Source organism: Ylistrum balloti, unplaced genomic scaffold, assembly GCF_031769215.1.
Source record: "Ylistrum balloti isolate Yb309-2 unplaced genomic scaffold, AGI_CSIRO_Ybal_v1 Utg369626, whole genome shotgun sequence".
NCBI lineage: Eukaryota > Metazoa > Mollusca > Bivalvia > Pectinida > Pectinidae > Ylistrum > Ylistrum balloti.
Window position 1 is genome coordinate 831907 of NW_026781894.1, and position 25620 is coordinate 857526.

General features: G+C 34.1%; 2 protein-coding genes across 5 annotated transcripts; one reads left to right on the top strand and one right to left on the bottom strand.

Annotated features, from left to right (window-relative positions):
- Positions 1 to 101: 101 nt before the first annotated feature.
- Positions 102 to 12996, top strand: LOC132551594 (uncharacterized). The gene is made up of 13 exons (XM_060215753.1): positions 102 to 180; positions 1954 to 2045; positions 2421 to 2472; positions 2762 to 2881; positions 3596 to 3679; positions 4605 to 4733; positions 4915 to 4995; positions 7136 to 7175; positions 7757 to 7824; positions 8108 to 8247; positions 10669 to 10777; positions 12359 to 12448; positions 12636 to 12996. Exons 1-13 carry the CDS (start codon positions 109 to 111, stop codon positions 12693 to 12695), a joined length of 1137 nt encoding a protein of 378 aa, XP_060071736.1. The 5' UTR covers positions 102 to 108; the 3' UTR covers positions 12696 to 12996.
- Positions 12997 to 13904: 908 nt separating this feature from the next.
- LOC132551429 (RNA-binding protein lark-like) lies at positions 13905 to 24369 on the bottom strand. 4 transcript variants are annotated; one of them, XR_009554246.1, is made up of 9 exons: positions 23778 to 24213; positions 22634 to 22774; positions 21842 to 21925; positions 21505 to 21584; positions 19844 to 19867; positions 19255 to 19500; positions 18971 to 19006; positions 14248 to 14406; positions 13905 to 14015 (listed from the first exon to the last, which is right to left on the bottom strand). XR_009554246.1 is itself a non-coding variant. In XM_060215577.1 (8 exons), exons 2-8 carry the CDS (start codon positions 22772 to 22774, stop codon positions 17592 to 17594), a joined length of 690 nt encoding a protein of 229 aa, XP_060071560.1. In that variant the 5' UTR covers positions 24306 to 24369; the 3' UTR covers positions 17210 to 17591. The 4 variants fall into 4 exon arrangements, 3 of the variants coding, with proteins under 3 accessions (XP_060071560.1, XP_060071553.1, XP_060071567.1); XM_060215577.1 differs by lacking the exons at positions 13905 to 14015; positions 14248 to 14406; positions 23778 to 24213 and adding exons at positions 17210 to 17670; positions 24306 to 24369; XM_060215570.1 differs by lacking the exons at positions 13905 to 14015; positions 14248 to 14406 and adding an exon at positions 17210 to 17670.
- Positions 24370 to 25620: the final 1251 nt, after the last annotated feature.

The window sequence follows — 25620 nt, forward strand, 5'->3', positions numbered from 1 at the left end:
AATATCAGTGACGAAAAGATAACTAATAATTTTGTCTAAATTTCCTTTAAAGAATCTTTTTAGAATTAAATAACTGAATGGCAGGAACGAGGAAACGCACGATTCGCCATGATGGCTGCGCTTAGGCGATGTATGAGCAGATTGAAGATAAATGGTTCACGCTACGCACTATACCAGAGCGTAAGTATCGTGTAGTCGCCATAAACTCGAAACACATGTATGAAACAACTCAATACCTCCACAGCAAGTCATGTGTTTTATGTAGTAATAATGTTGAAAGGGAAATTCCCACCTGTCAAGGCTTGTATCAAGACGATATATAATCTCAGCTTCTGCATTACTCCATTCGTCTGCTTAAAGACCGAAGGGTCATAATAGTGGACGTAAAACCCGTTGAAAAAAAAAACACACACACACAATAAACAAAATATTCGCTCCTTTACAAAATATTTGACCTAGAAGACATCCACCAGGTACCGGAGTGCCGGTAATATGGCTACATTATACATAGGCACAATTGGATATATTGGTTGGTTGACAGGTTTTCCGTATCAGCGACTTCTCCCATGTCCGCGTATTGTCTCACTGACGAATGTCGGTGTTCTGGCGATATGAAGGGGAGACCTGCATCCCCCTCAGTGGTATAGAATCGTCTGTACTGGTGATCATTTTATTATATTAGTTTTTGAAACGTGTCCGCAAGCTGAAAAGAAGAGTTGGGGGCGTATCTGATTTTGGTTTGTGTTAGGATAATGTTGAAGTCTGTCTAATGTCTGAGAAATAATTGTGTAGTCTGACACTATCCTTAGACCCCTGGACTGGCTTAATTAGGCCTACTCTTTTTACAAAGTCACAGGGGGTTCTTTAGTGTGTGAGAGTGGACAATCCTCACACAGGCATTTGGCTATGTAAGTCAAATATGACTATAACATAGGGCAAATGTAAACAACATGGCCACACCTTGGTAAAACTAATGTTTTTTGTCATAGGAAACTATTTCTGGTGTTTGGTTGAATTTCCTCTTGCAGTTTTTATACGCTCGTCAAAAGACAGGACGTATTATGTTTTTACGTGAGCGGGCTGCTGCACATAGGTTTCCATTCCATAATGAATAATTTTTTACAGATTATTTTTAAACTTCACATGAAAGTTTATTACCATAAAAGTAGGTCAAGTTCGATAACCAAAATTTGTTGCCCATTATTTACAGAGTTATGGCCCTTGATACGTTTGCAAAATAGGTTTCCTCTCAATAACTTGTGAAATTATTTTAAAGATTAATTGGAAACTTCACATGAAGATTAATTACCATAAAACCCAAGGCAAGTTTGATAACCAAAATTTTTTGCCCATAATTTACAGAGTTTTGTCCCTTGATACACTTGCAAAATAGGTTTCCCCTCAATAACATGAGTAATTTTTCGTTTATTAATTTAAAACTTCATATGAAGGTTTATTACAAAAAAGGTTTCTGCTCAATAACAGAATGTGAAAACTCGTTATCTAAATTACAGCTTCCTCCCGTTAACCATGTAAATAAGTATCCTGTATTCCTTCAGGAATGGCTATTCATTTATATTTACATGTATACCCCATATTGTTTTACTTGTAATGAACGGACAATAGTCTTGCATACTCTAATGCCTGAAATTTTATTAATCTCTCACAAACAATCCAAAATGATATAACATCAATAAGTGTATCACCAAACAATGCAGGGAACATATTACAAGCAAAATGGACTAAAAGGCCTAGGGGCATGATATTAGGGTTGTGTATTCTTAGGATGATTTACACAAGTAAACATGTAAATGTACAAATTAACCAACAAATAATAAGTAAATAATAAGAAAATAAAGAGAAAAGGGCCCAATTGCATGGAGCCAATAATGATCATATGATGGTGGTTGTCAAGATTTCTCTGTGATTTCATGCTACTTTTGTGTTATTTAGGGTTTGAAGCAGACAGATACCCATCCACCAAGACCATTTACCAGTTTTTATAATGAGATGAACTATCAACATTTACATCCAGCTTCCTATAGGTAAATTTTATGAATTCTGAAATTATGAAATCTTACCTGATATTGCCCATTAAATGACATTTCATTTTGTATATAACATATTCAAAATATATGAAAAAATGAATTGAAATTTACTGAAAGGGAATTTCCACAAGCAAAGACTTGAGAGGGGAAAGCAACCATGAAGATATCTGGAAATCCTGTATGTTGATATATCTATTGTTTCTAGTTTTGTGAACATTTAATGTGAAGCATTAACATTTGATGAGAAATTGAAAAGTTGCCAAATTATATTGACAGAAGATGGCTTATATATAAGATTGTAGATTAGAAATTTACATTTCAGACAATTGGTACATTTTACATTAATTCATTTCTTCCACATCATTTTTTCAGTCTCACTAATTTCTGCCGTACCTGTACTACATCAACAGCCTCCTCTCAAAATGTAAGTGTTGCTTCACCCTGAGAAACATTGACAATAATGGCAATGTTTTGTTGTTCACAGCAATGTTAAATCTGTCTCGTGTTTCATTGCTAAAATTGATGTTAAATATCAGTCTCATGTTTAATTTCTGACAGTGATGTTAAATCTCAGTCTCATGTTTAATTTCTGACAGTGATGTTAAATCTCAGTCTCATGTTTCATTGTTAATAGTAGTTTTAAATCTCAGTCTTATGTTTCTTTTTTAACATTGGTATTAACTGTGAGCCTTGTATGTTTTGATATGTTACAGAAATACCCATATCTTCGAATTGAAAACATGCCCAAATTGATCAGCAAAGATGTTGTAGAAAAGTTTCTACAAAGACATGGTGCAACAGACTGCCAAAAACAAGGCATAACAGCTATAATTGTAAGTAAATATTGTTACTTGTAGCATTGTACATTTTTGGATTTATTATGTATTTTAATGACTTAACGGTTTGTGTTACTTTATATTTTTATATGTTATTGAATGTTCTTGATATTTATGTATTTTATGGAATGACTGTGTGTTAGTGAATAATTATGTATTTTATGGACTGACTGTGTATGTCGGTAGATAATTATGTATTTTATGGACTGACTGTATGTTACTGGATATTTATGTATTTTATGAACTGACTATGTATGTTACTGGATATTTATGTATTTTATGAACTGACTATGTATGTTACTGGATAATTATGTATTTTATGGACTGACTGTATGTTACTGGATATTTATGTATTTTATGAACTGACTATGTATGTTACTGGATATTTATGTATTTTATGAACTGACTATGTATGTTACTGGATATTTATGTATTTTATGGACTGACTATGTATGTTACTGGATATTGATGTATTTTATGGACTGACTATGTATGTTACTGGATATTGATGTATTTTATGGAATGACTGTGTATGTTACAGGATATTTGTGTATTGTAATGACTGAGTGTATATTTCAGGATAAATTATTCTGATAACATACATGGTATATTCTGCTTGAAAATTCATTTATTTAATTTGCAATTTGTATATTACTAGATAATGATGTATATATATGGAGAATTTTATAATTTTGTATTGAATCTTTTCAGAAATTTTCTAAACCTGAAATGGTTGCATTAGCAGCAGATAACTTGAATGGTATAGTGTTTGAAGGATATCAGATGCAGACAGTGGTGAGTATTTTGTGATGAATTGCATATGGTTTAATGCATAGCCTTACTGATTTTTGTGTGTCAGGTATTCATATCTTAATTCAGATATGATTGTATTGGCAAGATCTGATGAAATTTAGCACCTAGCAGTGAGGAGAAGGAAAGAATTCAGATGCATACAAGGTAAAATTGAAGTTGTCTATTGGTAACCACGCTTTATCTTGTCAGGCTCTAACTCCTACACTACTTGTCATTGGAACTTCATACAAGGGTATTGGTAGACCAAGGAGAGACAGTGTGTCATGTGCCAAAAGTAGTTTACTGTGACCAACTTTTATCCCCCGTTTCACCGCCATCAAAGGGAAACAATTTTTCGGGCTCTGTCTCCTACACCACAAATCACTGGAACTTATTGTTTAGGTTCACCTAGTAGAAGTGGCGGGTCCTGAACCAGAAAAATGTCACTATAATCGTTACCTGACCTAAGAAGGGATGATACTGATATTGCCTCTACAAATAAGTGATATTACTTATCCATTAGAATTTCCGATATTGCTTACTTAAATTAGTATTAATGAACTCATTCACCTCTATAAAATGCAAAAGCAATAATACTCTTATGAAAATTATAGTGGGAAAAGGGCCGAATTTAAAGATAGTAAATGCTGAAACAGAATACAATGTTTGCTTTTCCGATCTGTGAATACATACATTTGTTTTACAGACTTTTTACAGGTTAGATGTATTTAAGTTGTAAGAGTGAGACTGTTTCATGATGTTCACAAAAATAGTGTGTGAACATATTTTAACAGAAATAACTTCAGCAAGACCAGTGAAAAGCTCTGAAACAAACCAGAATCCGGCAATTCCACAATTTCCTGACTTCTGTATTTATATTTAAACCTTTTTTTTTTGCAAAGAAACTTTGATTTTTGCTTTTTTGAAGGTTGGTAACAACAAAAGTATGCTGCATGTCCTGAATGTACCAGAAGGCTGGGAGGCAGCAGAACTGGAACAGCTTTGTAAACCGTATGGGGACGTCCTAGATACCAATATGAAATCTGTGTGGCTTGCTGTGAGTTGTGCGTCATACATGTAACAGAAATGATGATTTTAAAAAGGCATATCCAAATTGTCTTGAGAATCTTAGGAAAGCTACTCATAATTGTGGAGATGTTCAGATAAAAATGTTTGCTGCATTTAAAAACTTTACCATTTAAAATTTTGTTGTTTATATATTGATGTTTCTTTTTCAGAATTTTGGCTCTATACGTGAGATGGAGGTGGCTGCCAGTATGTTGCAAGGCTCAACCCCCTTTGACAATACTGCTATTAAGGTAATATGTGCCAAAATGTACATGTGTGATGGTACCATTTGTAAAATAACAAAATGTATATCTGGATGCACAAAGATTAGGTTGAGGTTACCAGACAGTAAGCGCATGTAAGCACATTCCATTGATTATATCTACCAACCCTTTGTTGTGTGTGATCAACTTTTTCACTTTTGACAACACAATTTGTCTGACCACCTTCATAAAGATTTTCATATTTTTAATTAATTTTCAAGGTCACAGGGGTCAATGTCTTAAAATCTTCAAACGACTTCTTCTCAATAACTGGAGGGCCCAGGCAACTAATATTTAGCCTGTAGCTTGCTTTGATGAAACCCTACCAAGTTTGTGAAACCTTGACCTTCATTCAAGGCAAGGGTCAAATGTCTTTAAATCTTCAAAGGACTTCTTCTCAGTAATCAAAAGGCCCAGGCAACTAAAATAAGGCCTGTAGCATGCTGGGATGAAGGACTACCAAGTTTGTTCAAATGAATAATTTGTTTAATCTTTAAACAACTTCTTTCAATAAAATATTTGAAACTTGGCATGCTGGGAGAATTAGTTTGGTATAAGTTGAACAAGTGATGGTCAAAATCTTTAAATAATTCTCAAATACTAGAAGGCCTGGCTGACTTGGCCCAAGGGCTGATGAGCCCTACAAAGTTTGGCCAAATTGACCTTGGCCCACTTTCAAGGTCACAGGGCTCAAATTTTAAAATATAAAAGGACTTCATCTCAATAAGCAAAAGTCTATGAGTGCCGATATTGGGTCTGTAGCATGCTGGGAGGAAAGGCTACTTAAATGAAGTGAACAACTTTACTAAAGTCAAAATCTTTAAATAATTTTACTAGAAGGCCTAGGGGGCTAATACTTGGCCCATAGCATGCTGGCTCTACAAAGTTTGTTCAAATGAATGACCTTGGCCCACTTTCAAGGTCACAGGGGTCAAATATGTTAAAATATACAAAGGACTTATATAATGAAAATTGAGTCGATATTTAGCATTGGGCAAGTTTATTTTGACCTCAACCCACTTTCAAGGTTTCAAATATGTTAAAATATAACTTCTTTAACAACAAAAGTCCATGAGTGCTGATATTGGGCCTGTAAGATGCTTGGAGGAGAGGCTACCAAGTTTGTTCAAATGAATGACCTCAACCCACTTTCTAGGTTTGGCTTGCTTTTTGTCAGATGACCGTTAAGGCCCATGGGCCTCTTGTTCACTTTTGACAACACAATTTGTCTGACCACCTTCAGAAAGATTTTCATATTTTTAATTAATTTTAGCTCAATGGTCAACGCCCAGATATGGTAGTCAAGCACTCTGCATAGATAGAAGGGTATTAAGGTGCTTTACCACAATTGTGAAATTCATGATGCAAGGGTCTCAAATTTCCCCCTGAGGAAGGGGGTAAGGTTAAATTCTTTCGCATAATTTGTTTAATTTACGTTTAAAATATTTGAAACTTGATTAGAATTATTGGTATAAAATGTTAAATATTGCTAACTGGCTGACCCCAAGGGCTCAAACTGGCTCAAATTTCAAAAATAAAAATCAAATACTCTTAGTGGATGGAAGGTCTTAAAGTGCTTTACTAAAGTTTAGAATTTTACGACATAGGGACTCACATTTTCTTCCCCAGGGGAATTTTGTTCGTTTTCTATTGGAAATAATTAAAACTTGGTTGATAGTATCGGATGACAGTTCAGTGGTATGCACATATTGACCCTGGCCAACCCACAGAGCTTAATTCATATCACTTAGTCGAACTATCATCAGTATTGCAATTTCTTTTTCGTAACACTTTAAAGCTACTTAGCCTAATAACTAAAATGTTAAATATTGCTAACCTCAGGTGATTGTAGAGGCTACTTGGCCTCTTGTTTTTCAATTTTACTGAAGAACCAAACTGCGTAGAATTTAGATAAATACCCTTTTTTCATGAGTTGTGTGCAATGATTTCAGCACAATCTCCAGCTGTCGTTTTACATTGTTCATATGACGAATGTAATTGCATTGTTGATGTCAAATGATGAAGTCTTCAAACCTTTGAATGCAGTACTAAATGAAACATATATGCAGTGATTGATAATGATCATAGTAAAGAGTCTAAAATTAAAAAAATATTGTTTATGTTTCAGGCGAAACCTTGGAAACCAGATTCCAGACAAAAGGGACCCGGTAAGAATGTGCTAAGAGTACATGGTTCCAAATTAAGATAAAAGTGATTAACAGTTTGTTTGCAGATTGGGTATTGGCCCATTTACAAAAAATGTTAACCCCTCCCCCCACTGGAAAACAGGGAAGTGGAAAGGACTAAATGTTTGCCTGATGTTTATCATTCATTCCACACCTTTTCTTGTCTTATATCTGAAACAGTATTCTCTGGGTGTAGGCGAGGCAGTGTGCAATGTACCAAAAGTAGGTCATTGTGACCTGGGCTATATTTTCTTCAATACTTGGCCATCTTGAATTTTGACATCTGAAAATTGTTACTGGAAATCATGTTAATGTCATTTATCAGATTTCATATAAGAGCTTCATTTATTGATTAATGTTACCACACGCTCATTTAAAACAACTAATATTTAAATCACAACAGCTAAGAATAAGAAAGATGAGAAAAGGAAAGGCAGGGAATCTTAATTGAAAAATAGATCATACAATGGCGGGTGCTGAGAGTTAGTTTTGATCATGTGAAATTCAGAAATTGAAATTAAGATTTTTTTTAGATATTATTGAATAAGGTTTTGTGTTTGTAGGTCCCTACGAGGTGGTCACACAGACTGATTATCAGCCTGAAAATACAAAGGAAACACAACAAAACATGGTGATTTTTTTATTTCTTCTTATAATGTCTGTTGCTCATGCATGGCATAAATGTTAAGCTTTATGTCTGTTAAGTCTTTTTTGGTCATTAAAACAAATGAATAAATGTCTATGATACTATATGTAATTTATTATTTGCTTTGGCATGTTATTTTAAAGCTCAGAAAAGCTTTTTATGTAAAAAGAAACTCTTTGCTGTGTTGATATCTACCTCGTAAATTTGTTTTACAAGTTAATGCAGTTTGATTTTTTCCATTTCTTTTCATTGAATTTTTGATTTTCAGACTACAGACAGTGATGAGACAGATGAACTTTACCGCAAAATTATTTTGGAGGTGAAAGGTCATGACATTGCTGTCTTAAATAGTTATGCTGCTTTTGTGAAGATGGCTACCAGATTTCTGAACATAAATCTTGTTAAGATGTAAGTTTACCACTGAAAACTTGTCACCCTTGTGAAATAATTGTCACTTTAAATTTCTAAACCTTTGCTAAAGGAGATTTTCTCTTGGGTTGTAATTAGCTAATATAAGATTAGTAAACCAATGGTCAAGGGTTCAACCTTTAATGGAGGCATTGGAAAGTATTGACCTTCATTACATTTCATCATGGCTCATATTGACATAAATAAGAAAATACAGACAAAAATAGGTGCCTTCTTAACCCTTTCAGCGCTGTAGGCGACTGAAGTAAAAAAAAGTTAGTTCAACAGTTGATTCCTTGAGTGAGTTCTCCGAGTCATCAAGTATAAGACCAGTGTCAGCTGCATACTGTATATTAAGAATAGATACATTATCAATTTGTATACCATGTATATTGTTATTTGTCCTGATTTTTGCTGCTAAAATTTCAACGTACAAAATAAAAATGTAGGGTCGCCTTGACAACAACCACGATGGATGTCAGCAGAGGCAGATATATTACCTCCCTGATTAATTGAGGAGTAAATATTAGTATACAAAATTTTTATCCATTTCCTAATATTCCGCCCAAAAATTGAAATAATCGAGAACTTTATCAATAAAATCCCATGAAACAGAATCAAAAGCTTTCTCAAAATCGACCATAAGGAGCATTCCTGGAATATCTAAATCTTCAGTATATGCCATTACGTCATAAAGAGTACGAATATTTTCACCGATATAGCGCCCAGATAAGAAACCTGTCTGATCTTCATTTATAAGCTTTCCTAGAACTGATTTTATCCTATGAGAAATTATTCCAGAAGCTATGTTTTAGGAACTGTTTAACAAAGAGATAGGTCTCCAGTTTTTAAAGAAATGACGTGGTTTATCTCCCATTGGAATACAGGTTATTATGCCATGTCTCCGAGTGATAGAAAGCTGACCAACAAAAAAACTATAATTTATTGAACAGACAACAAATACTCCTATAAATTTCCAAAAGGTCTTAAAAAATTCAGGGGTGAAACCATCTGATCCAGGACTCTTATTATTGTTCATATATTTCAAAACTTTACCTGCCTCTTCTCTAGTGATCAAACCTTCTTAGACTCTGTGTTACTTAATTTTGGTACTCCACAACCCTGAAGATGATAATTTAAATTGACAGCTTCAACTTCTCTAAACTGTATAAATTTTCATAGAATAATCTAACTTCATTTAAAATATCCCCCTGGTTTGTAATCACGTCACCATTATCTTTTTGTAATTTTGGAATTATTTTAGAAGTGAAATTTCGATTTTCCAAATTTGAGAAATAGGAAGTAGGCTTTTCCCCTTCTTCAATCCATTTTGCGCGTGATCTGATTAAACTTCCTTTATCTTTCTCAATCGTAAAGATTATAATTCTTGTTTTCTATTACCTAATTCTTCCTGTTCTGGGTTTATGCTAGCTTCTAGACTTTCTATCAACTTCTTTAATTATTCCTCTTGGCTGTTCTGTTGTCTTTTTCCATATGAAGCATAAGATATTGATTTGCCCCTAAACTCCATTAATAAAGTTTCCAAAAGCAATAGATCATTAATCAGAAACTGAATGTCACTATCAGGAATATCTTTAATAGCACTAATATTATAGACAGGCAAACAATATTGTGACTTAACATTCTCTATACATTTTTTAACCACATCTAAATATTCAGGATCACACAACAAAGAATTATTAAGTTTCCATAGACCCCTCCCTCTTTCCAATTCATTTAACTGTAAAACTGTAACTGTAGCTGAATGGTCAGATCTATAACTAGATTCAATAATTGATTTTTTTAACACTAGATAACAGACAGTATGAAACAAGGAAAAAGTCCAGTCTGGCCTGTTTTACAGAATTATTTCTTCTCCATGTATATCTTTTGGTATCTGGGTTCTCTATAAATATCAATAAAATCATATGTATCTTTAATTTCTAAAACCCTATCCCTACCAGCTGCATTGTTTATATTTCTATAGGTATTATCGTAGTCTAAATCTGGACTCAATACCAAATTGAAATCACCACAAACTATTACTTTTTCATTTCATTTCTATTTGTTTTTTTGTTTGAGTTGTGTTTTCGAACTTTCTCGAGAAACACAAACCACCTTGGGTATTGATACATATATTAGGAGGCTGGATATCATAAAATTTTTTCCTGATTTGAACTTCATTCTGTAGGAAAACCTTCTCTCTTAAATTAGAAGTGATTTGACGCTAAGCTGTTTATTACTTCTAGACCAGGTCAAAGTCCATTTCACTGAATCCTTGGTGCTCATTTCCTTTCTCTTCCCTCTGACGTTGTGTACAACAAATGATATGTAAATCTACAAAGTTTTGTTATAAATAAAGCTTTTCTGTCATTTTGTTATGTTTCTCAGGGTTTATATTTTGTATTTCTTGATTTACAGCTATACACCACCAAAAGTGATCACAAAATATTCTCTTCTCAAGTCAACTCACATTTATGGTAAACACAGGGTGCAGTATGAAATGAGAACTAACTACCGTGTCATAGAGGTAAATATTGTGTTATTTTAATTTGTCTACAATGTAACAATACTTTTAATTTGTTCTGCATTTCATCAATGTAACAAATCTTCTGAATAGATATTTCAAAATGTCGGTATGTAACAGCACTTTCAATAGGTTGTTGACTTTTCTAATGAAGTACTTGTAGTTCCATTCATAGCAAAGTATCTTCATCATTCATCCATCTGACATCATTTACCACTGTAAGCGACTTCTTAATAATTAAGAAGTCTGAGATCAAGATATTGGACCTGAAGCATTCTGGGATGAAAGGCTACACATTTTTCATATAAGTTGTTATCCACTTCCAAATTCACCAGGGTCAAATGTGTTAAATATTACAAATAACACAGAATGTTATATTTGGCTAGCAGTACGCTTTCATGAAGTGCTACAAATCCAGTTTAAATAAATCAGCATGATACATATTCAAGGTTGCAGAGTTCAAATGTGTTAAAACTTTTAAATAAACAAGAGACATCCAGTTTCAATACTCCACTGCATTATCTATATAAACTAATACTATTAAGTTGTTTCAGTAAAAGCTACAGAACAGGTGATCAATCCAGGTGCATGGAGTCTAATTTATTCAAATACGTGTACATCATAACACTTTTCGTCCATCGATCTAGCATGATAGGATATAACAACACTTTTCATTGGTTAATCTAACTTGTTAGAATGTAACAGCCTTTTTTTTTGTTAATCTTGTCCGTCAGTATGTAACAGCACTTTTTATTAATTATTCTAACATGTCAGTAGGTAACAACATTTTTCCCAGGGTAACGTCTATTCATCTAACTAGTTCCTGTCTGCCACTTTATCTGAATTTGGTAGGTACAGTATGGCTACCGTTTCCATCATCATCAGGTCAGGAATATAGTATTCTACTATAGCTACAATCGATTTCCACTTTGGTTATACATGGTCATAATTTAATTTGGCATCAAATACTTCTTATTCTTCTCAATGACAATTACTTTGAAGTATATGTAATATAGTGAAACCACCTTACTTTGTATCAGTCCTCTGAAATAATCCTGTGTATATTTTTGTATTGTATGCTTCACTCTTAAGACCCCCACACAATTAAGACAAGCTTTTAAAAAGTTCACCATACTACTTGACCACTGCTCAATTACCAGGTGTGTATACCACTGTGTACATCTGCAAAGTGGTCAGATCACTTTACTGAGCTGTCAAACTCACAAATCAGACATGATTACTGAAGATTTAATATTCTGAAACCATACATACTAATTTAAAGCAGGTAAAAACATTGAAGAAATTGTCCATTAGACAAGTCTGTCTGCTGGATCACACCCACTTCTCATACCACTTACGGTATGTCCAATTCCCAAAGTGGTCTTAACTGGGAGGTTTCACTCTATACGAAAATGTATAGCATTACATGTACACGTATTTAGAAAGAATTTCATTTAGTAGTCATTTGCAATGATATATCATATACCAATTTGTAGATTTTTATTGTAGAGACGTGATGTGATGCAAATGATGACCTATGTTTAACTGTAAACATTGATATATTTGTTATTTCTTTCCTTTTAGTTGGAGAAACTAACAGGATCCACAGCCAACACTTTCCTTGAGTATATACAGCGTAATCTGCCCCACGGTGTGGCAATGAAGGTTACCAAGGTAGGAAGCCTTAAATAGCATTGCTTAAAGTGTTTTCATTGTACTGGTTTCTTTTTTAAAAGAAAATTTGGGGGTGGAATTATTACTTGCAATAGATAATCGTATAATTTTGTTATGTCCTTAGGATTTGTCAGTGATGGTCATAGGAAATTTTTACATGCGTTCAAGTTCACTTTTTTTTTTTCAGCATGAACTGGAAAAGTTACCAGAACACATAGTACCACCAATGGAGGAATTGACAGCGTAACATCAACTTGTTTATTTGTTACACAAACATTTTATTAACATAATTGAGATCTAGTGGAAGTACATTATTATTCCAATTTATTATGCAAATTAGGAAGAAGTGACTGAGTGTAAATAATGTAAATATGAAGTGTCCTCTGTGTGGTTCTGTGGTAAGAAGATGTCAAACTTTACTACTACAAGTGTGTAATTTTACAGTTACTGGCAAAACGTTTGAGACAATTTTATCTCAATTTCGTAACTTACAGTAAATTCACTCACTGTTCTGGACTTTTTCACAATAAAAAGATGCCATTAATGAACTGAAGTTTGATGGAAATTGGTGTAAAGTTCGACGGAAATTTCTGAAGAAATGAAGCTGGTGTACTGACAAGGATTTTGTAAATATAGTAATGATGACTCCACAACCCTAAAATTTGAAATTATCTTACACATAATACCGTAAATTTTCGCATATAGTTGTTTATAAGTGAGTGAAATTTGATCAAAATCTGTCAAGGAATTAAATTGTTAGAGGTTGACAGTGGTAAGTTGTACAAAGATAGAAGCATATCCCTATATCCCATCTGACCCTGATAAATACAAGGATTAAATTTCAATTCTGTTTAGGTTATCTGGGGATGTTATTAAATTCAGGTAAATTGAATAACTAGCAGCCCCCAATAAACTAAACAAGATAGAAACTGAATCCTCTAGTATTCAAACTGAAAAAAGGGAATTGCTATTACTTTGAAACAGCTTTATCAGAAATCTTTACAAAGAAGCAATTTCAAGAAAATTTATGTATGAAGATATCTAATGAAAGTCAAGGTTGTGTACTTAGCCCTTTTATGTTGGATATATGCTAATATGTCCAGAGATGAAATGTGTGAACGCAGGAGACACAAACTTTGTCCCCTCTGCACATTCAGTATTGCACCAAAATTTGGTAGTTTTAGATCATTTGTCCCTTGTGACTAGATAATGTTCATCACGAGATCTCTACTGCAGAATATCACTCAGGGACTTAGGAGTTCATATGTGAGGTATATACCATCATCTTGAAATGTCCCCTGCAGTGTGAGTGTTGAGTTTTAAAAAATTGTGAAGCTGTAATAAACATCTTATCTGATGTCGGTGATACCTTCGAAATTTGAAAATATGGTGCTTATTTGATGGATAGGTGCCATATTTGGTGTTACATGAAGAACAAATGATGCCCAATCAAAAATGTTTTACACATGTACTTTATTTTGTATAAGGTACACATTGATTTAAAACAACAATTTAAATGCTGTTTAGCCATATTCACGTCTTCAGATAATAATTTGCAAGGCTATTCCTGAAAAAAAAAAAAAAACAACACAGAATACATTCTTTGAAATACCAGTTCATAAAAATAAAAAAGAAAATTTCAAAAATGAGCTTTTACCATTCTTTGAAACATTGGTTACTTGAAAGCCATAGATTTAAATGAAAAAGCTTTTATCTGGGAATGCAAGAATTGTACAATGTTGTTTCTAATCTGTACTACATCTATACATGTAATTCTAAAATATGTACTGATCACTTACATTAATATGGCAGGCATTTTCCTCAAGGATTAACATCAGTTAAGGTGTTAGCATGAACAGTCAATCCAAAGTGGGATTCACATGTAGACCAAATGGAGGGTTTAAGTTGAGCACAAGTTTCCTGTCTTTCAACGTGTTACCCTCAGTCAACCATTCTCTCTGATGAGCCAAAAAAAGAAGCAAAAAATAAACCATGAAATTATACTGCAATTTTTGTGAATTGAATGCAGTGATGACAAACCTACTGACGAAACTTTCAATACACATATAACCTTTCCTTTATCCCTCCCTTCTCATGACTGTAAACCCTAACCTACAAACCATTACTTACACTAATGGCCATCTCACAGCATTTTGTTCTGCTTACTCACATTCAGATTGTACAAATACACATTCATTATACTTGAATTTCAAATCAATAGATGGTCTATACTTGTAGGGCTAGAAAAAACAATTTTCAGCTACTCGTCTGTCGGGCAAGTGAAACTTGAAATTCATTTGCCCGAATGTAACATTCACTCATCCGAAGAAAAAAGGCGACAAAACATAATTTAAGGAACACAAATTTTATTATCAATTTCTATATCAAATGTTTGAACTCAACACTTGCTTTTATTGTTTTACTCCTATTTAATTCATTGTTAACGCGAGCGAGAACATCGACTTTTTGAAAGTAACTACGTACACAAAACAATCTTGTTTGCAACATTTGTGGTGACGTAACAGGTTTTCGCGTAGTCTGGATCAGCCAGAGTCTTGACACTTGGTGTAAACATGGATACTACATCGATGTATCTGATCGACTATCAGTGGATTTAAATTAGTTTTAAGAGTGTTGAAGTTGACAAACATAATTTATTATGGAATATTTAATAGCTAAAACTATAAATTTCACTCGCCCGCCGGACAAGTAGCTGAAACAAATCACTCGCATGCAAGTAGCTTTGACTCGTCTAGACGAGCGGACTTTTCTAACCCTGGTGACTTTTGTAGTAGTCGGTATGATATAAAATTATGAACATCATAGGCGACATAAATCACCATTGGGAGAAAAGTCACCAGTATGTAGTGTGTACTCTGTAAAGGTTGAGGTGTATATATACAAACATTTATGTGGTAATTTTTGTAGTGACAATGAAATAGAAGGTGCCTTTAACAAGGCACTTGAGTCACTAAAATTATCTTGTTTTAAGGAGATCTTGGAAGATACTACTTAGCAAATGCAATTTTCCATATATCAATTCCATAAAAAACATTCAGTTTACAGTTTAGGGATGTCTGTGAAAAAGTTGTTTCATCAAATTTCTCTGATGTTTGAAGAATAATACTAAAGTGAACAAAGAAACCCTAATTGACTGTGTTAAATATCGAAGTGGTTCTTTTCCTGTAGATAAGAAAATACATAAATGCAATTGGGATATTTTTCAGCAGTTTGGGGCTGAATATGGGCCACATTACCAATGCAAAGCGTTTTTTTCTTTCAAAACTAAGCATCAAGAAAGGTAGTCAACAATATGTCATAAAAAAATCATTTTGGTGCCATCCATGTAGAAGCCCACATTTTAGACGTCTCTGTTTCAGCTGGATCATAATGTAAACAGAAGACCAACAGATTCTGTATCAGTTACCTTGATCTTTATGCCGAGCAATGGTATCAAAGTTATGGCTAAGCCCAGCTTAAACTACAGAACTAAATCCTAGTTAAGGGTTGGGAAAAGACCTCCGAGTCAAGTATTATATATGTAAAACAATTGTGTTTATCTCTTGATGCCAATCAGTGGGATTGAAATCTTCAAAGTTATGGCTCAGGAATTGACTCCCTAGGGGTGAGGCAAGACCTCCGGCTCAATTCTTGCATAATACTTGTAGATGTCTCTTATGCCCACCAATGATATAAATGTTTATGGGATGGGGATCTTAACTGTTATAAAAGATATTGCCCAGAATCTAAGGAGGAAAGACTCCATAGGACTATTTTAACATCATGATTCTGTTTAACTCTTGATTCCAAACAATGCTATATATGGTTGTTGGTGGGAATATCAACTTTTCAAATATGGAAAGAATTGCATAAGACAACATTGATCCTGCTCCACCACTTGACCCCTGAACTATAAACTTCTTAATTCCAAAGAGTTGTGATGATTATAATTAAGTGTGTCATTACTAAAGATGACACCATTTTTAACCTGAGCCCTGCCCAACAGGCCCCTGAGGGCACAGACCAGTTATTTCTTTTCTTAATTAGATCAATATGTCCTAATGTTCTACATTGGATGTGGTCAAAATTGACCCAGCAATTTTGAAGATTGAAATGCAAGAAGTTGATGGACGATAGAGGCTGCAGTATACCATAAGGTCCCTTGGCCTTTTCGACCAGGTGAGCTAACTAGCAAGCAATGGAGTGAAATATCTTTTGTCACTTGTCAATAAGTTATATCTAATTTGGAAAATAATTGAATGAAGAAATGATTTGACCTGTAAATAGGTTACTATTTCATGTTCTGTTGGATCTGCAATAATACTCTATGGCAGAAGTCCACATCGTATGCTATTAATTCTGGGCCATCCACGTTATTGGAATGTTTTTCCATATGAACAATAACGGACGAAATCTTGGTAAAAGATTACCTGTTCAGAAGTTAAAGCCGAAAGTAATCAGACAAAACTGATTAAGTAATCGAATACATGTAGCAACTTATTATGGCAGATTCAACTGTAACACCCAAGCAAAACCTCGGCTCGCGTGAAGGCATTGGATATGTGGCCGCGAGGTTCAATATATTACCTTCACATGTGATCAGTGCATACCAAATAACTGTTGATCTGTAGCGACTCGTGGTATTTTGCACCTCAATCAGCGACTCGTGGCATTTGTTAAGCAAAAGCAGCATTTCCTCGACCCGTTTCTTCATACATTGGATTAATCCAAATAGAAATTGATATAACAAAAGCGAAGAGATAAGCTACACTGTTGCATTTTATTCCAATTGGACATATCTATGAGAAGTATGAAGAATGACACGATTTTCATTTTTGTCATAATTAAGGATATGGCAAAATAAATGGAACGATAGCGATGATCACACACGATATAAATTAACATTACAGATAAAAGAACCCCTATACTCAAAGCACGAGATTCCTTGTATGATAAAATACATAAGACATGTTCACAATGAGTTCTCTTATTTGGAAAATTGAGAAGCGTTCTTTTTAAAATGATGTTGTCCGTCTTTCCAGTTTGCTCGATTGTTCTGTTCACTACATGATGTGCATGCCGCCCTGCGATTAACGATCCGTTAGCTTCTCCGTTCATCCGCGGCTTTCTGTGATTCTGATGTTCAATAAGGTGCCGGTACGCGGCTTCGTGATGGCGGCGACATGCCACGACTCGTTCCGGGAGGTGGAGGCAATGGGTAGCTGCATACAATAAACAGACAAATGACTATGTATAACTCCACTACACGAGCATAGCGTTCTTAAGCACGTGTAAACTAAAGCATTAATAATCTATTATTTTGATTAATCTGCCAAATCTACGGAAATTCCCCTATGGAGGCCAACTTATGATATTCACTGAATCAAACTATACTATTGATCATCTGTTACAACATCATAGCTACAATATCGTCATTAATCACAGATATAAGTAAATGAGCCACCAGCGTAACTTCCTTCATGAACAGAATGCAGGCAAGGTAACCAGCATCCGACTTTTTTTAACCTGTTTAAAAAAAAAACTTCAAACGAATCCTAACTACACAGACATTAAGTACAATATTCATAAAGAGAAAAAGTAAGTATACATGGGAAGGGAAGGGAAGGAAAAGCATCTAAATAAAGTTGTTCCCATTTTGGATATTATTTGTCACAATGACTTTTTTGTAATAATAACATTCAATAAGCCACTCAAGCTTGGTCTCTGCTGGACACTTCCTGCTGCACCAAACCAGCTCACCAGATTCGAATATCCTATATCAAAGTTTGTACAAATCAAAATAACAATCAATTTTAATTTGTATGCAAAAACAATTTTGACATGGTCTGATCTCACATTTCTTCCTTGTGAGTACTTAAAACACACCATTTGACATCTTGAATCCTTTAGATAGCTTTTAAAGATGCTTCACTGATTCCCAAAAAAATAATCATTTTATGCAAAGTATTTATCAAGTATGCATCTACAATAAGCACTTCCACATGGATATATATACATATGTAAATAAACAGAAGTCACATGTACAAGTTGGGTATGACACGATACTCACTTTCCTACACAATCAGGAGATGTACATTTTATATTGCAGGGCTCTCGATCTGCCAGATTTGGGGCCGAATTCCCAATGCAAAATGGTATCTTTTTTTCCCAATTTAGACCCCAAGTTTTCCCAATTCTAAGGAAAATGCTGCTATTTTTCCAAATTCTAAGGGCTCTGGGCCTCAGTCCCAAAATGGGGTGTGAGAGCCCTGTATTGAAACACTGGATTTCAACACAACAGAATCAACAATCCACAAAAGGACCTACTGCTACTGAATTTCTTATAGGTTCTGAAATTAAGATTCCAGTTGAAGTTTGCCACTTAGTTCCTTACTAGTTTTGTACAAGACAAAGTCTGTTGGAAATCAATATTTTTTACCATAGAAAAAGTAAACTGCACATTTTCTGCTAGTTCAACAGTGATGAGGGTAAAGGTGCTAAGCTTCTCCAGGTTTTTCTTACCTTCTTCTGTCATAGTAGTCATAGTAGGGATCCCGACTGAAAATGAGAACACAAAACCTATATAGCAGTGAAATGATACACAGCTTATTTTCTAACATTTTGGTGCATTAAGAATTTGTGGCATTGAGACTCCAAGTTGGGTATAAACATGATATTCTAAGTCTAACATGACACTACTGTCATATCTGCTATGGTTTCTCAAATATAAAACTTTCCTCAGAGGTTGCTCTATTAATATACCAGTAAACAATCAGAGTCATCAATATCATCAAGGAAGTCCTAACCTGGATGGAGGTGGAGAACGTCTGCCGTAGTACTCTGGTGGAGGTCTTGCGTAAGGGTCTCTGGATTCTCTGTAGTATGGGTCCCTTGGTGGTGGTGGCCGTCTGTCATATGGATCTGCATAAGGTCTGTATCTGTCATGAGGATGTGGAGGAGGGTAACGGTCTCTGTAGTATGGATCGTAGGCGTCCCTTGCATAGGGATCTCTGTAGTGATCATGTGGAGCCCTGGGACCTTTTGGACGTGTTCTGCAACAAGATGTTAATCTCATGAAACTGTACCAGTTATTTCCAATAACAGGTCCAGTAACTAATTGTTTACTCAGTTTAACCTATATACATGTTGAAGTGTATGGAAATAAAATCTATTCACAAAAATTTTGAAAAAAACTTTCTTCCGTTAATATTTAATTACATCGTGAAAACAGAGTCAACAGCAAGGTTTTTCATAGTGGAACATTTCTCTTATAACTGTGACTTCAGTATTAGCTAAATTGACCTATATTGATTTAATGTATATTGAATAGAGCAACACAATACTGTGGTAGAGGGAAAACAGGAAAAGAAAGTGATAGAGTATTGCTGTACTTACGGTCCTTTTGGGCAGTTACTGGACCTGTAAATTATAAACCAAAATACTTTTTGACAACATCTGAAAACTAGTAGTGTACTTACGGTCCTTTTGGACAGTCTTTGGACCTGTAAATTACAAAGAAATGAGCGTAAAGCAACATCAAGCTCCTTTACCATTTAATTTTACTACCTGATAAAAAGAATCTTCCATGAAATATTCATAAATTTCAACAAAATTTGAAAATGTTCCTGGTTTAAACAAGTATTCCAAGTGAACAATAATATGAATGTTTTCTTTTTCTTCCAATATCTAAAACCCAATTTTTTTCATTTATTTTCATACCAACTCTGTACAACCTCTCAAGAATCTCCATGCCAATTATTACCATCCTATTTCAAACACTAAAGATTATCACTTTCATAGAATAAAATCATTGCAGTGGAAAGTTTTCAAACTTGGGATTATCATTACGACAAAGTTTGGTACAAAAAAGGTCTAAAATAATTATTTTTTCCCTTTCTCCACTTCCTTTACTTCAATTCTTGCCTGTTTATTTTACGAACACATCAAAATCCTTCGACATGTACAAATTCTCAAGGTTTCTTATGATTGAACTATAACACTTGTCATAAAAATTTTTCATCACTTCGATATTCTAAAGATATTAAAATCTAAAAAGCAACCAGAAACTCCAATATTTTCTGTGTTGTATGTAGTGACATCATTGCTTGACCCTTATAGAACCTCAGTTTCAGTTTTCTAGTACAAATACATTACCAATGACTTCAAAACACTTTCATCAGAATGTTATAGAGATATTGGAAAAAGCAGCTGTGATGGTAACATCATAAAGTTAATCTTCAAGATTTTGGCCAAAGTAACTTAGACGCACCTGAATCTTTTTAGGTTTAAGCTGCTTTGATAGGCCTATCGGAATTTTAACCAAGACACCTTTGACCACAGCGACTTTGATAATTTAAAACAGGCATTTCAAATTTTCTGTTTTGAATTTCATCCTTATATTTATAAAATGTTGTAAATCTGATCACTTTGACTAGGAACAATGCTGTATTATTAGTTTTTGGCAGTAATTGCTGAATGCAATTGTAGGTGTCTCACTCATTACAGATATATATATCACTGTTGAGTATCTGATATGATTTTCAAATACATAAATTCTGAGTTTGTGAAGGACAAACTGTTATTTCAAAAAGCCATTCAAACATCACTGTGTTAATTTTTTTTCTTCTTCTGGAAAAATAAGTGAAATGTACAAAAATTCAACAAAAAGAAAACAGAAAATGTTATAATACTTCGCTTGGATTAGTGCAAGTGTTTTTCTACTAAAACACAAAAAGGAAAATATTTAGATATGATACAGACTTGGGATATTACTGCATACCGTGATATTTCGCCCCTGGCTATTTTTGCCCTTGTACCATTGTACACAAATTCCTCTCATGTTCATTTTGCACTCTGAGGATCATATAAATGGGTTACTATAAGAATAATAAATTTTTGTTTCCATCTTAAATTTGCTCTCCCTGTCTATAAGTGAAAGGTGATAAAATAAAACAGAGTTAAAATTTCCAGGTACACAGTATATCCTATCAGTATTAAAAGAGACTTTTGAAAATTTCCTTCACAACAGCTAGACGAACTTCTGAGTTCATACTTACCAGTGGCCTTCCTTTCCACATCTATAGCATTCCCCTTTACCCCCCATTCCAGGCTTTTGTCGTACTTTACTGTGAGACACCTAGATAGTCAGAAAACATGCTACATTTTACACTTCAAATTGATAACCTGCTAAGAATCATGTATATGTTTAAACAATGTAATTGTATGTAAATGCTTATAATTATAGCAAAAAAAAGTAAAAAGAAAATAAATCTGAAACATTTAATTTCATCAGACTACCATAAATAATGAGCAACATGAAATTTCCTTTAAGCAGACACATTTGTTTTAACAAAATCATCCCTCCGAGTCTCAGACTCGTTAATTGATATGTACCTCAACTTTTAATGTTGATCCTTCAAAGGATGTGCCATCTAAATTTTCTGCTGCTGTTTTCGCTTCATCTGCATTTGCATAGTGCTGAAAGAGAAGCAAATAACAATTAATGCACTTAGAGTGTGATCAACATAAATGTGTCAATGATTTTCATCTTAATATCTCTCAAGTCAAAAGCTGTTTTATCCCCAAACTATTCAGATATCTTCAGAGCAGATTTCTCTTGAATTTGATGGAGTTAAAACTGTTTCACTATCTTTCAAAACAAGATTTTTTTTTTAACATATTTAATAAATCAGCACCTGCACCACAAAATGCAACATGTTTCAAGACCTTATTAATTTTTTTCTATTACATTTTGCTGATTACATCATACAAAATGATACAGATATTAATGCAAATTTTCTTATATCGAAATACTATCTATTGAGTTCCTTATCATAACTTACTGAGTCTAGCGATTTTATGTGAATTTTCAGTATTTTCATATTTTTATACAAGTTTTTAAACAGAGATTTGATTTTCTGTACAAGCCTTTTTCTTTTTTCTCTCATGCCCATGTATGCTACAATGAAGTATTTTTAGTCTACATACAATCTGTATGTTCATGATAAATGTACTTTGTTGACCTTTTTTGTTACATTGATGCAACTTCAATTTCTGATTTTCACTCAAATTTTGTTAACTTTATACAAAAATAAATTTATTTCACTACTTCACGGCGTATCTTGAAAAAAATACAAACAACAAACATTCATTCTGTCAAAGAGTACAGTGGTTACTACAACTTACTACAAATCCATAGTTTCTAACGATATCACACTCCACAACTTGCCCAAATGGTTCAAATAATTTTTGTAGTTCAATTCTTTTGCAAGTCTCTGGCAAGTTTCCAATATACAGCTTTGTTGTTGTTTGATTCGGGAACGGCATCTGTGAAAAGTAAAATCCATTTTCATTTCAATGATATAAATATGTTGGTTACAAAATAATTTACTTAGATTTACCCATAACGTATTTTAACACAATCCAAAACTCTTCAGATAAATAAGCACATGTACATTCAAATTATTCTGATATCTTTTTGACCAATTGAGGTGTTCCTCTGTATGTCAATGCCATGAAATATTGAAAAAAAAAAAAAAAAAAATTAGCCTTCAACCATTTTTTGTTCATATTACACATATCCCAAAAATTGGAATGTTCTACATAATATGACAATTTGGCGAATTACAGTCACCCATTAACCACACAGGACTGTAACAATGGTTCTGGTGGATAAATGCTTGTGATTAGTGATGTAGAAGATTGACACTGCCTCACCAACACACACCCAAAGTACAGTGGTCCAATGACTAGTACTAGTAGTGTAGGATAATGCTTGGACTAATTTTTCGTTGATGTAGGCGACAGGTAAAAATGTAGATGGAGGGTTATACCTATTGGTGTACTCAGGATTAGATAACAATGATTAGCGACACATAAAAAATTATTCTGATGATTGATTGCGTCTCTCATAATCTATTAATCAGTAAAATTTAAGAACTATTTATTGTATGGGTTCTGATTATCCACAATTCTATTCTTGCCTTAATCATGGTCCTTAAAATTACAAAATGCCAAATCCTAGCAAATCCTTGCAAGGATCTGCATTTGGGCAATGTTTTATGTAGTTCAAAACAATGTGATGGAAAGATCAAACACTTTATGCATAAGTGTCAAAACAATTAAATATTGTAAACAAAGTATTTCCACTCATTTCCCCAATAACTTTACTTTCCAGCATATTTACGATGGTAGCCATAATGCGGAATCTCTCTAGAGTTGTTGAAGTAAATCAACCAACAAATAGAATAAGGAAAAAAATGTTTGATTGGCGGCAGCTAGTGTGTGGTTTGTTATTTTTAAATGCTACTGAAATCTATTCCACAAGTACCTGTGCTTGTTGTTACTAGCATGCTATTACAGGGCATCATTTCCAGGATTGGCCGATTGCCGTAAAACTATAGTATGCGATACAATCAAAGGCCTGTAGTAAAACCACCTCCACATCAAATCATGGGCTCTCATATTACATGAAAGTCTTCGAAAACAGGCCCACGGTATAGGGTGAATGCGAGAACGTAGGGGCTTTGAAGTAAGTCTTCCCTCATTCAGTGGCAATTGGGAGTTGAAACGGTCCCAAGCCTTCGGTTTAAGTTCCAAGGATTTTCCAATGATTGAAGCAAGACCAATTAGAATGGTGCATTTATGATTTGCTCGCCTGATCGATACATCTGATAGAAGGGATTTTTGCCTATACACTCTTGGCCGAGTGGTTGTCAAAAGCCAAGCCCCATCGAGTCCTCTGGAGTCTAGCAAACCATAAGAATCGAACTGCAATCAAACGAGCATTGACTTATGAAATACATATCAAGCTAGCATAAACCATCAGATATCTTCAAATCATTTATTTGATACGCACCTTAGGTTTAATCTCTTGTTTGACGACCGGCGAAGAAAAGATGTCTGCCCACGCTTCGACAGGGGCTTCTGTCACGTGACCCATTTCATCCGGGATCTTCCATGAGGCCAAAATTTGTCAGACTTTCCTACACTGGAAAGCAAAAGTTTGAAAAAGGTTTGAATAAAATCATATATACTTGCAGTAAATAGGTTGTAAAATAAAGTGATGAATATTATAACCAGGGACTGTATTACATGAAAGCATGGACGCATGGTTATATATAGACCATTTCAGAAAATACACGCAGGATGTTTTTACGTTTCACAATGATATTTTAACCAGAAATGAAAACTTAGCATACATTTATCACAACTATTTTTCTCTTCACGTATCATTACATTCATAAAATACTGATGACTCGCTCTCACTTCTATATTGTCTACTATAAATTGAAAATGTTTCTTTTAACTATAGTTAAAAGTTCATACAATCAAGAGAACTTTTTTTTTATTACGTGTCCCTTGGTTAAGGTCGTCACTACCGTAACAAAACAGAAATTAGTATATAAGAGCTGTTTCCCTTGGAGCTATGATTCTTCCCGCTAAATCCAACATGAGACGGTATGTAACAGGCAGTGTAAAAAATGTTCTGTATTCGCATTATTGAGCATATCAGGGACGGATCCAGGATTAGAAAGGGCTAAATTTTTTAAAATTGAAAAATCTTCTCAACCCCGGAGAGGGGAAAGGGGTTGGGGATAAAGTCTCCTCCTCCAAAAGTTTGAAAAAATCCAGGATGTCGTTGCTAATAATTTCTTATATGAAAATGATATAATACATCTTAAAATAATGCAATGAAGCAGTAAACTAAGGGATTCTTCTTAATGTTTCATTTGTACAACAACATGCCACTTGTTTCCTGGAATTACCCATAAACGTGTTCTACCGGGGACGTGTAATAAATTTTGTTTTATACGTCCCTGCTGTAATGTTATCAATATGCCTCTCAATAAAAATATGACAACTTATAATATTTTTAATATGGATTTTATCAGAACAGGAGTATCGGGGAAAAGTTGATCGCCGTGTACCGATAAATTTTTGACCATGAGTAAGTCTTGATGTTGGTCCTCTAGCTTATGTTTTTGTTTAGTGGCCAAGAAGACTTGACTATTAGTCACAAGTGATCAAAACAACTAACAGTGTTATATACGTCTCTGTCTGCGTACCTGGGTTGGTCTTGCAAAACTGTTGATTTTCTTTGCTCAGATTTGATCTAGTAAGCATTACAGCAATATTTGATTATTCTTTTCCCCTCGCTATTGATATTTTTG

Excerpts from the sequence above, each read along its gene's own strand:
- LOC132551429 (XM_060215577.1), bottom strand. The coding sequence starts at position 22,774 with ATGCCGTTCCCGAATCAAACAACAACAAAGCTGTATATTGGAAACTTG. Across the intron at positions 19,868-21,504 it reads TGTGGAAAGGAAGGCCACTG|GTCCAGTAACTGCCCAAAAG; the intron begins GTAAGTATGAAC and ends TATAATTTACAG. Across the intron at positions 17,671-18,970 it reads GACTACTATGACAGAAGAAG|CTACCCATTGCCTCCACCTC; the intron begins GTAAGAAAAACC and ends TATTGTATGCAG.
- LOC132551594 (XM_060215753.1), top strand. The coding sequence starts at position 109 with ATGATGGCTGCGCTTAGGCGATGTATGAGCAGATTGAAGATAAATGGT. Across the intron at positions 7,176-7,756 it reads TTCCAGACAAAAGGGACCCG|GTCCCTACGAGGTGGTCACA; the intron begins GTAAGAATGTGC and ends TTGTGTTTGTAG. Across the intron at positions 12,449-12,635 it reads TGGCAATGAAGGTTACCAAG|CATGAACTGGAAAAGTTACC; the intron begins GTAGGAAGCCTT and ends TTTTTTTTTCAG.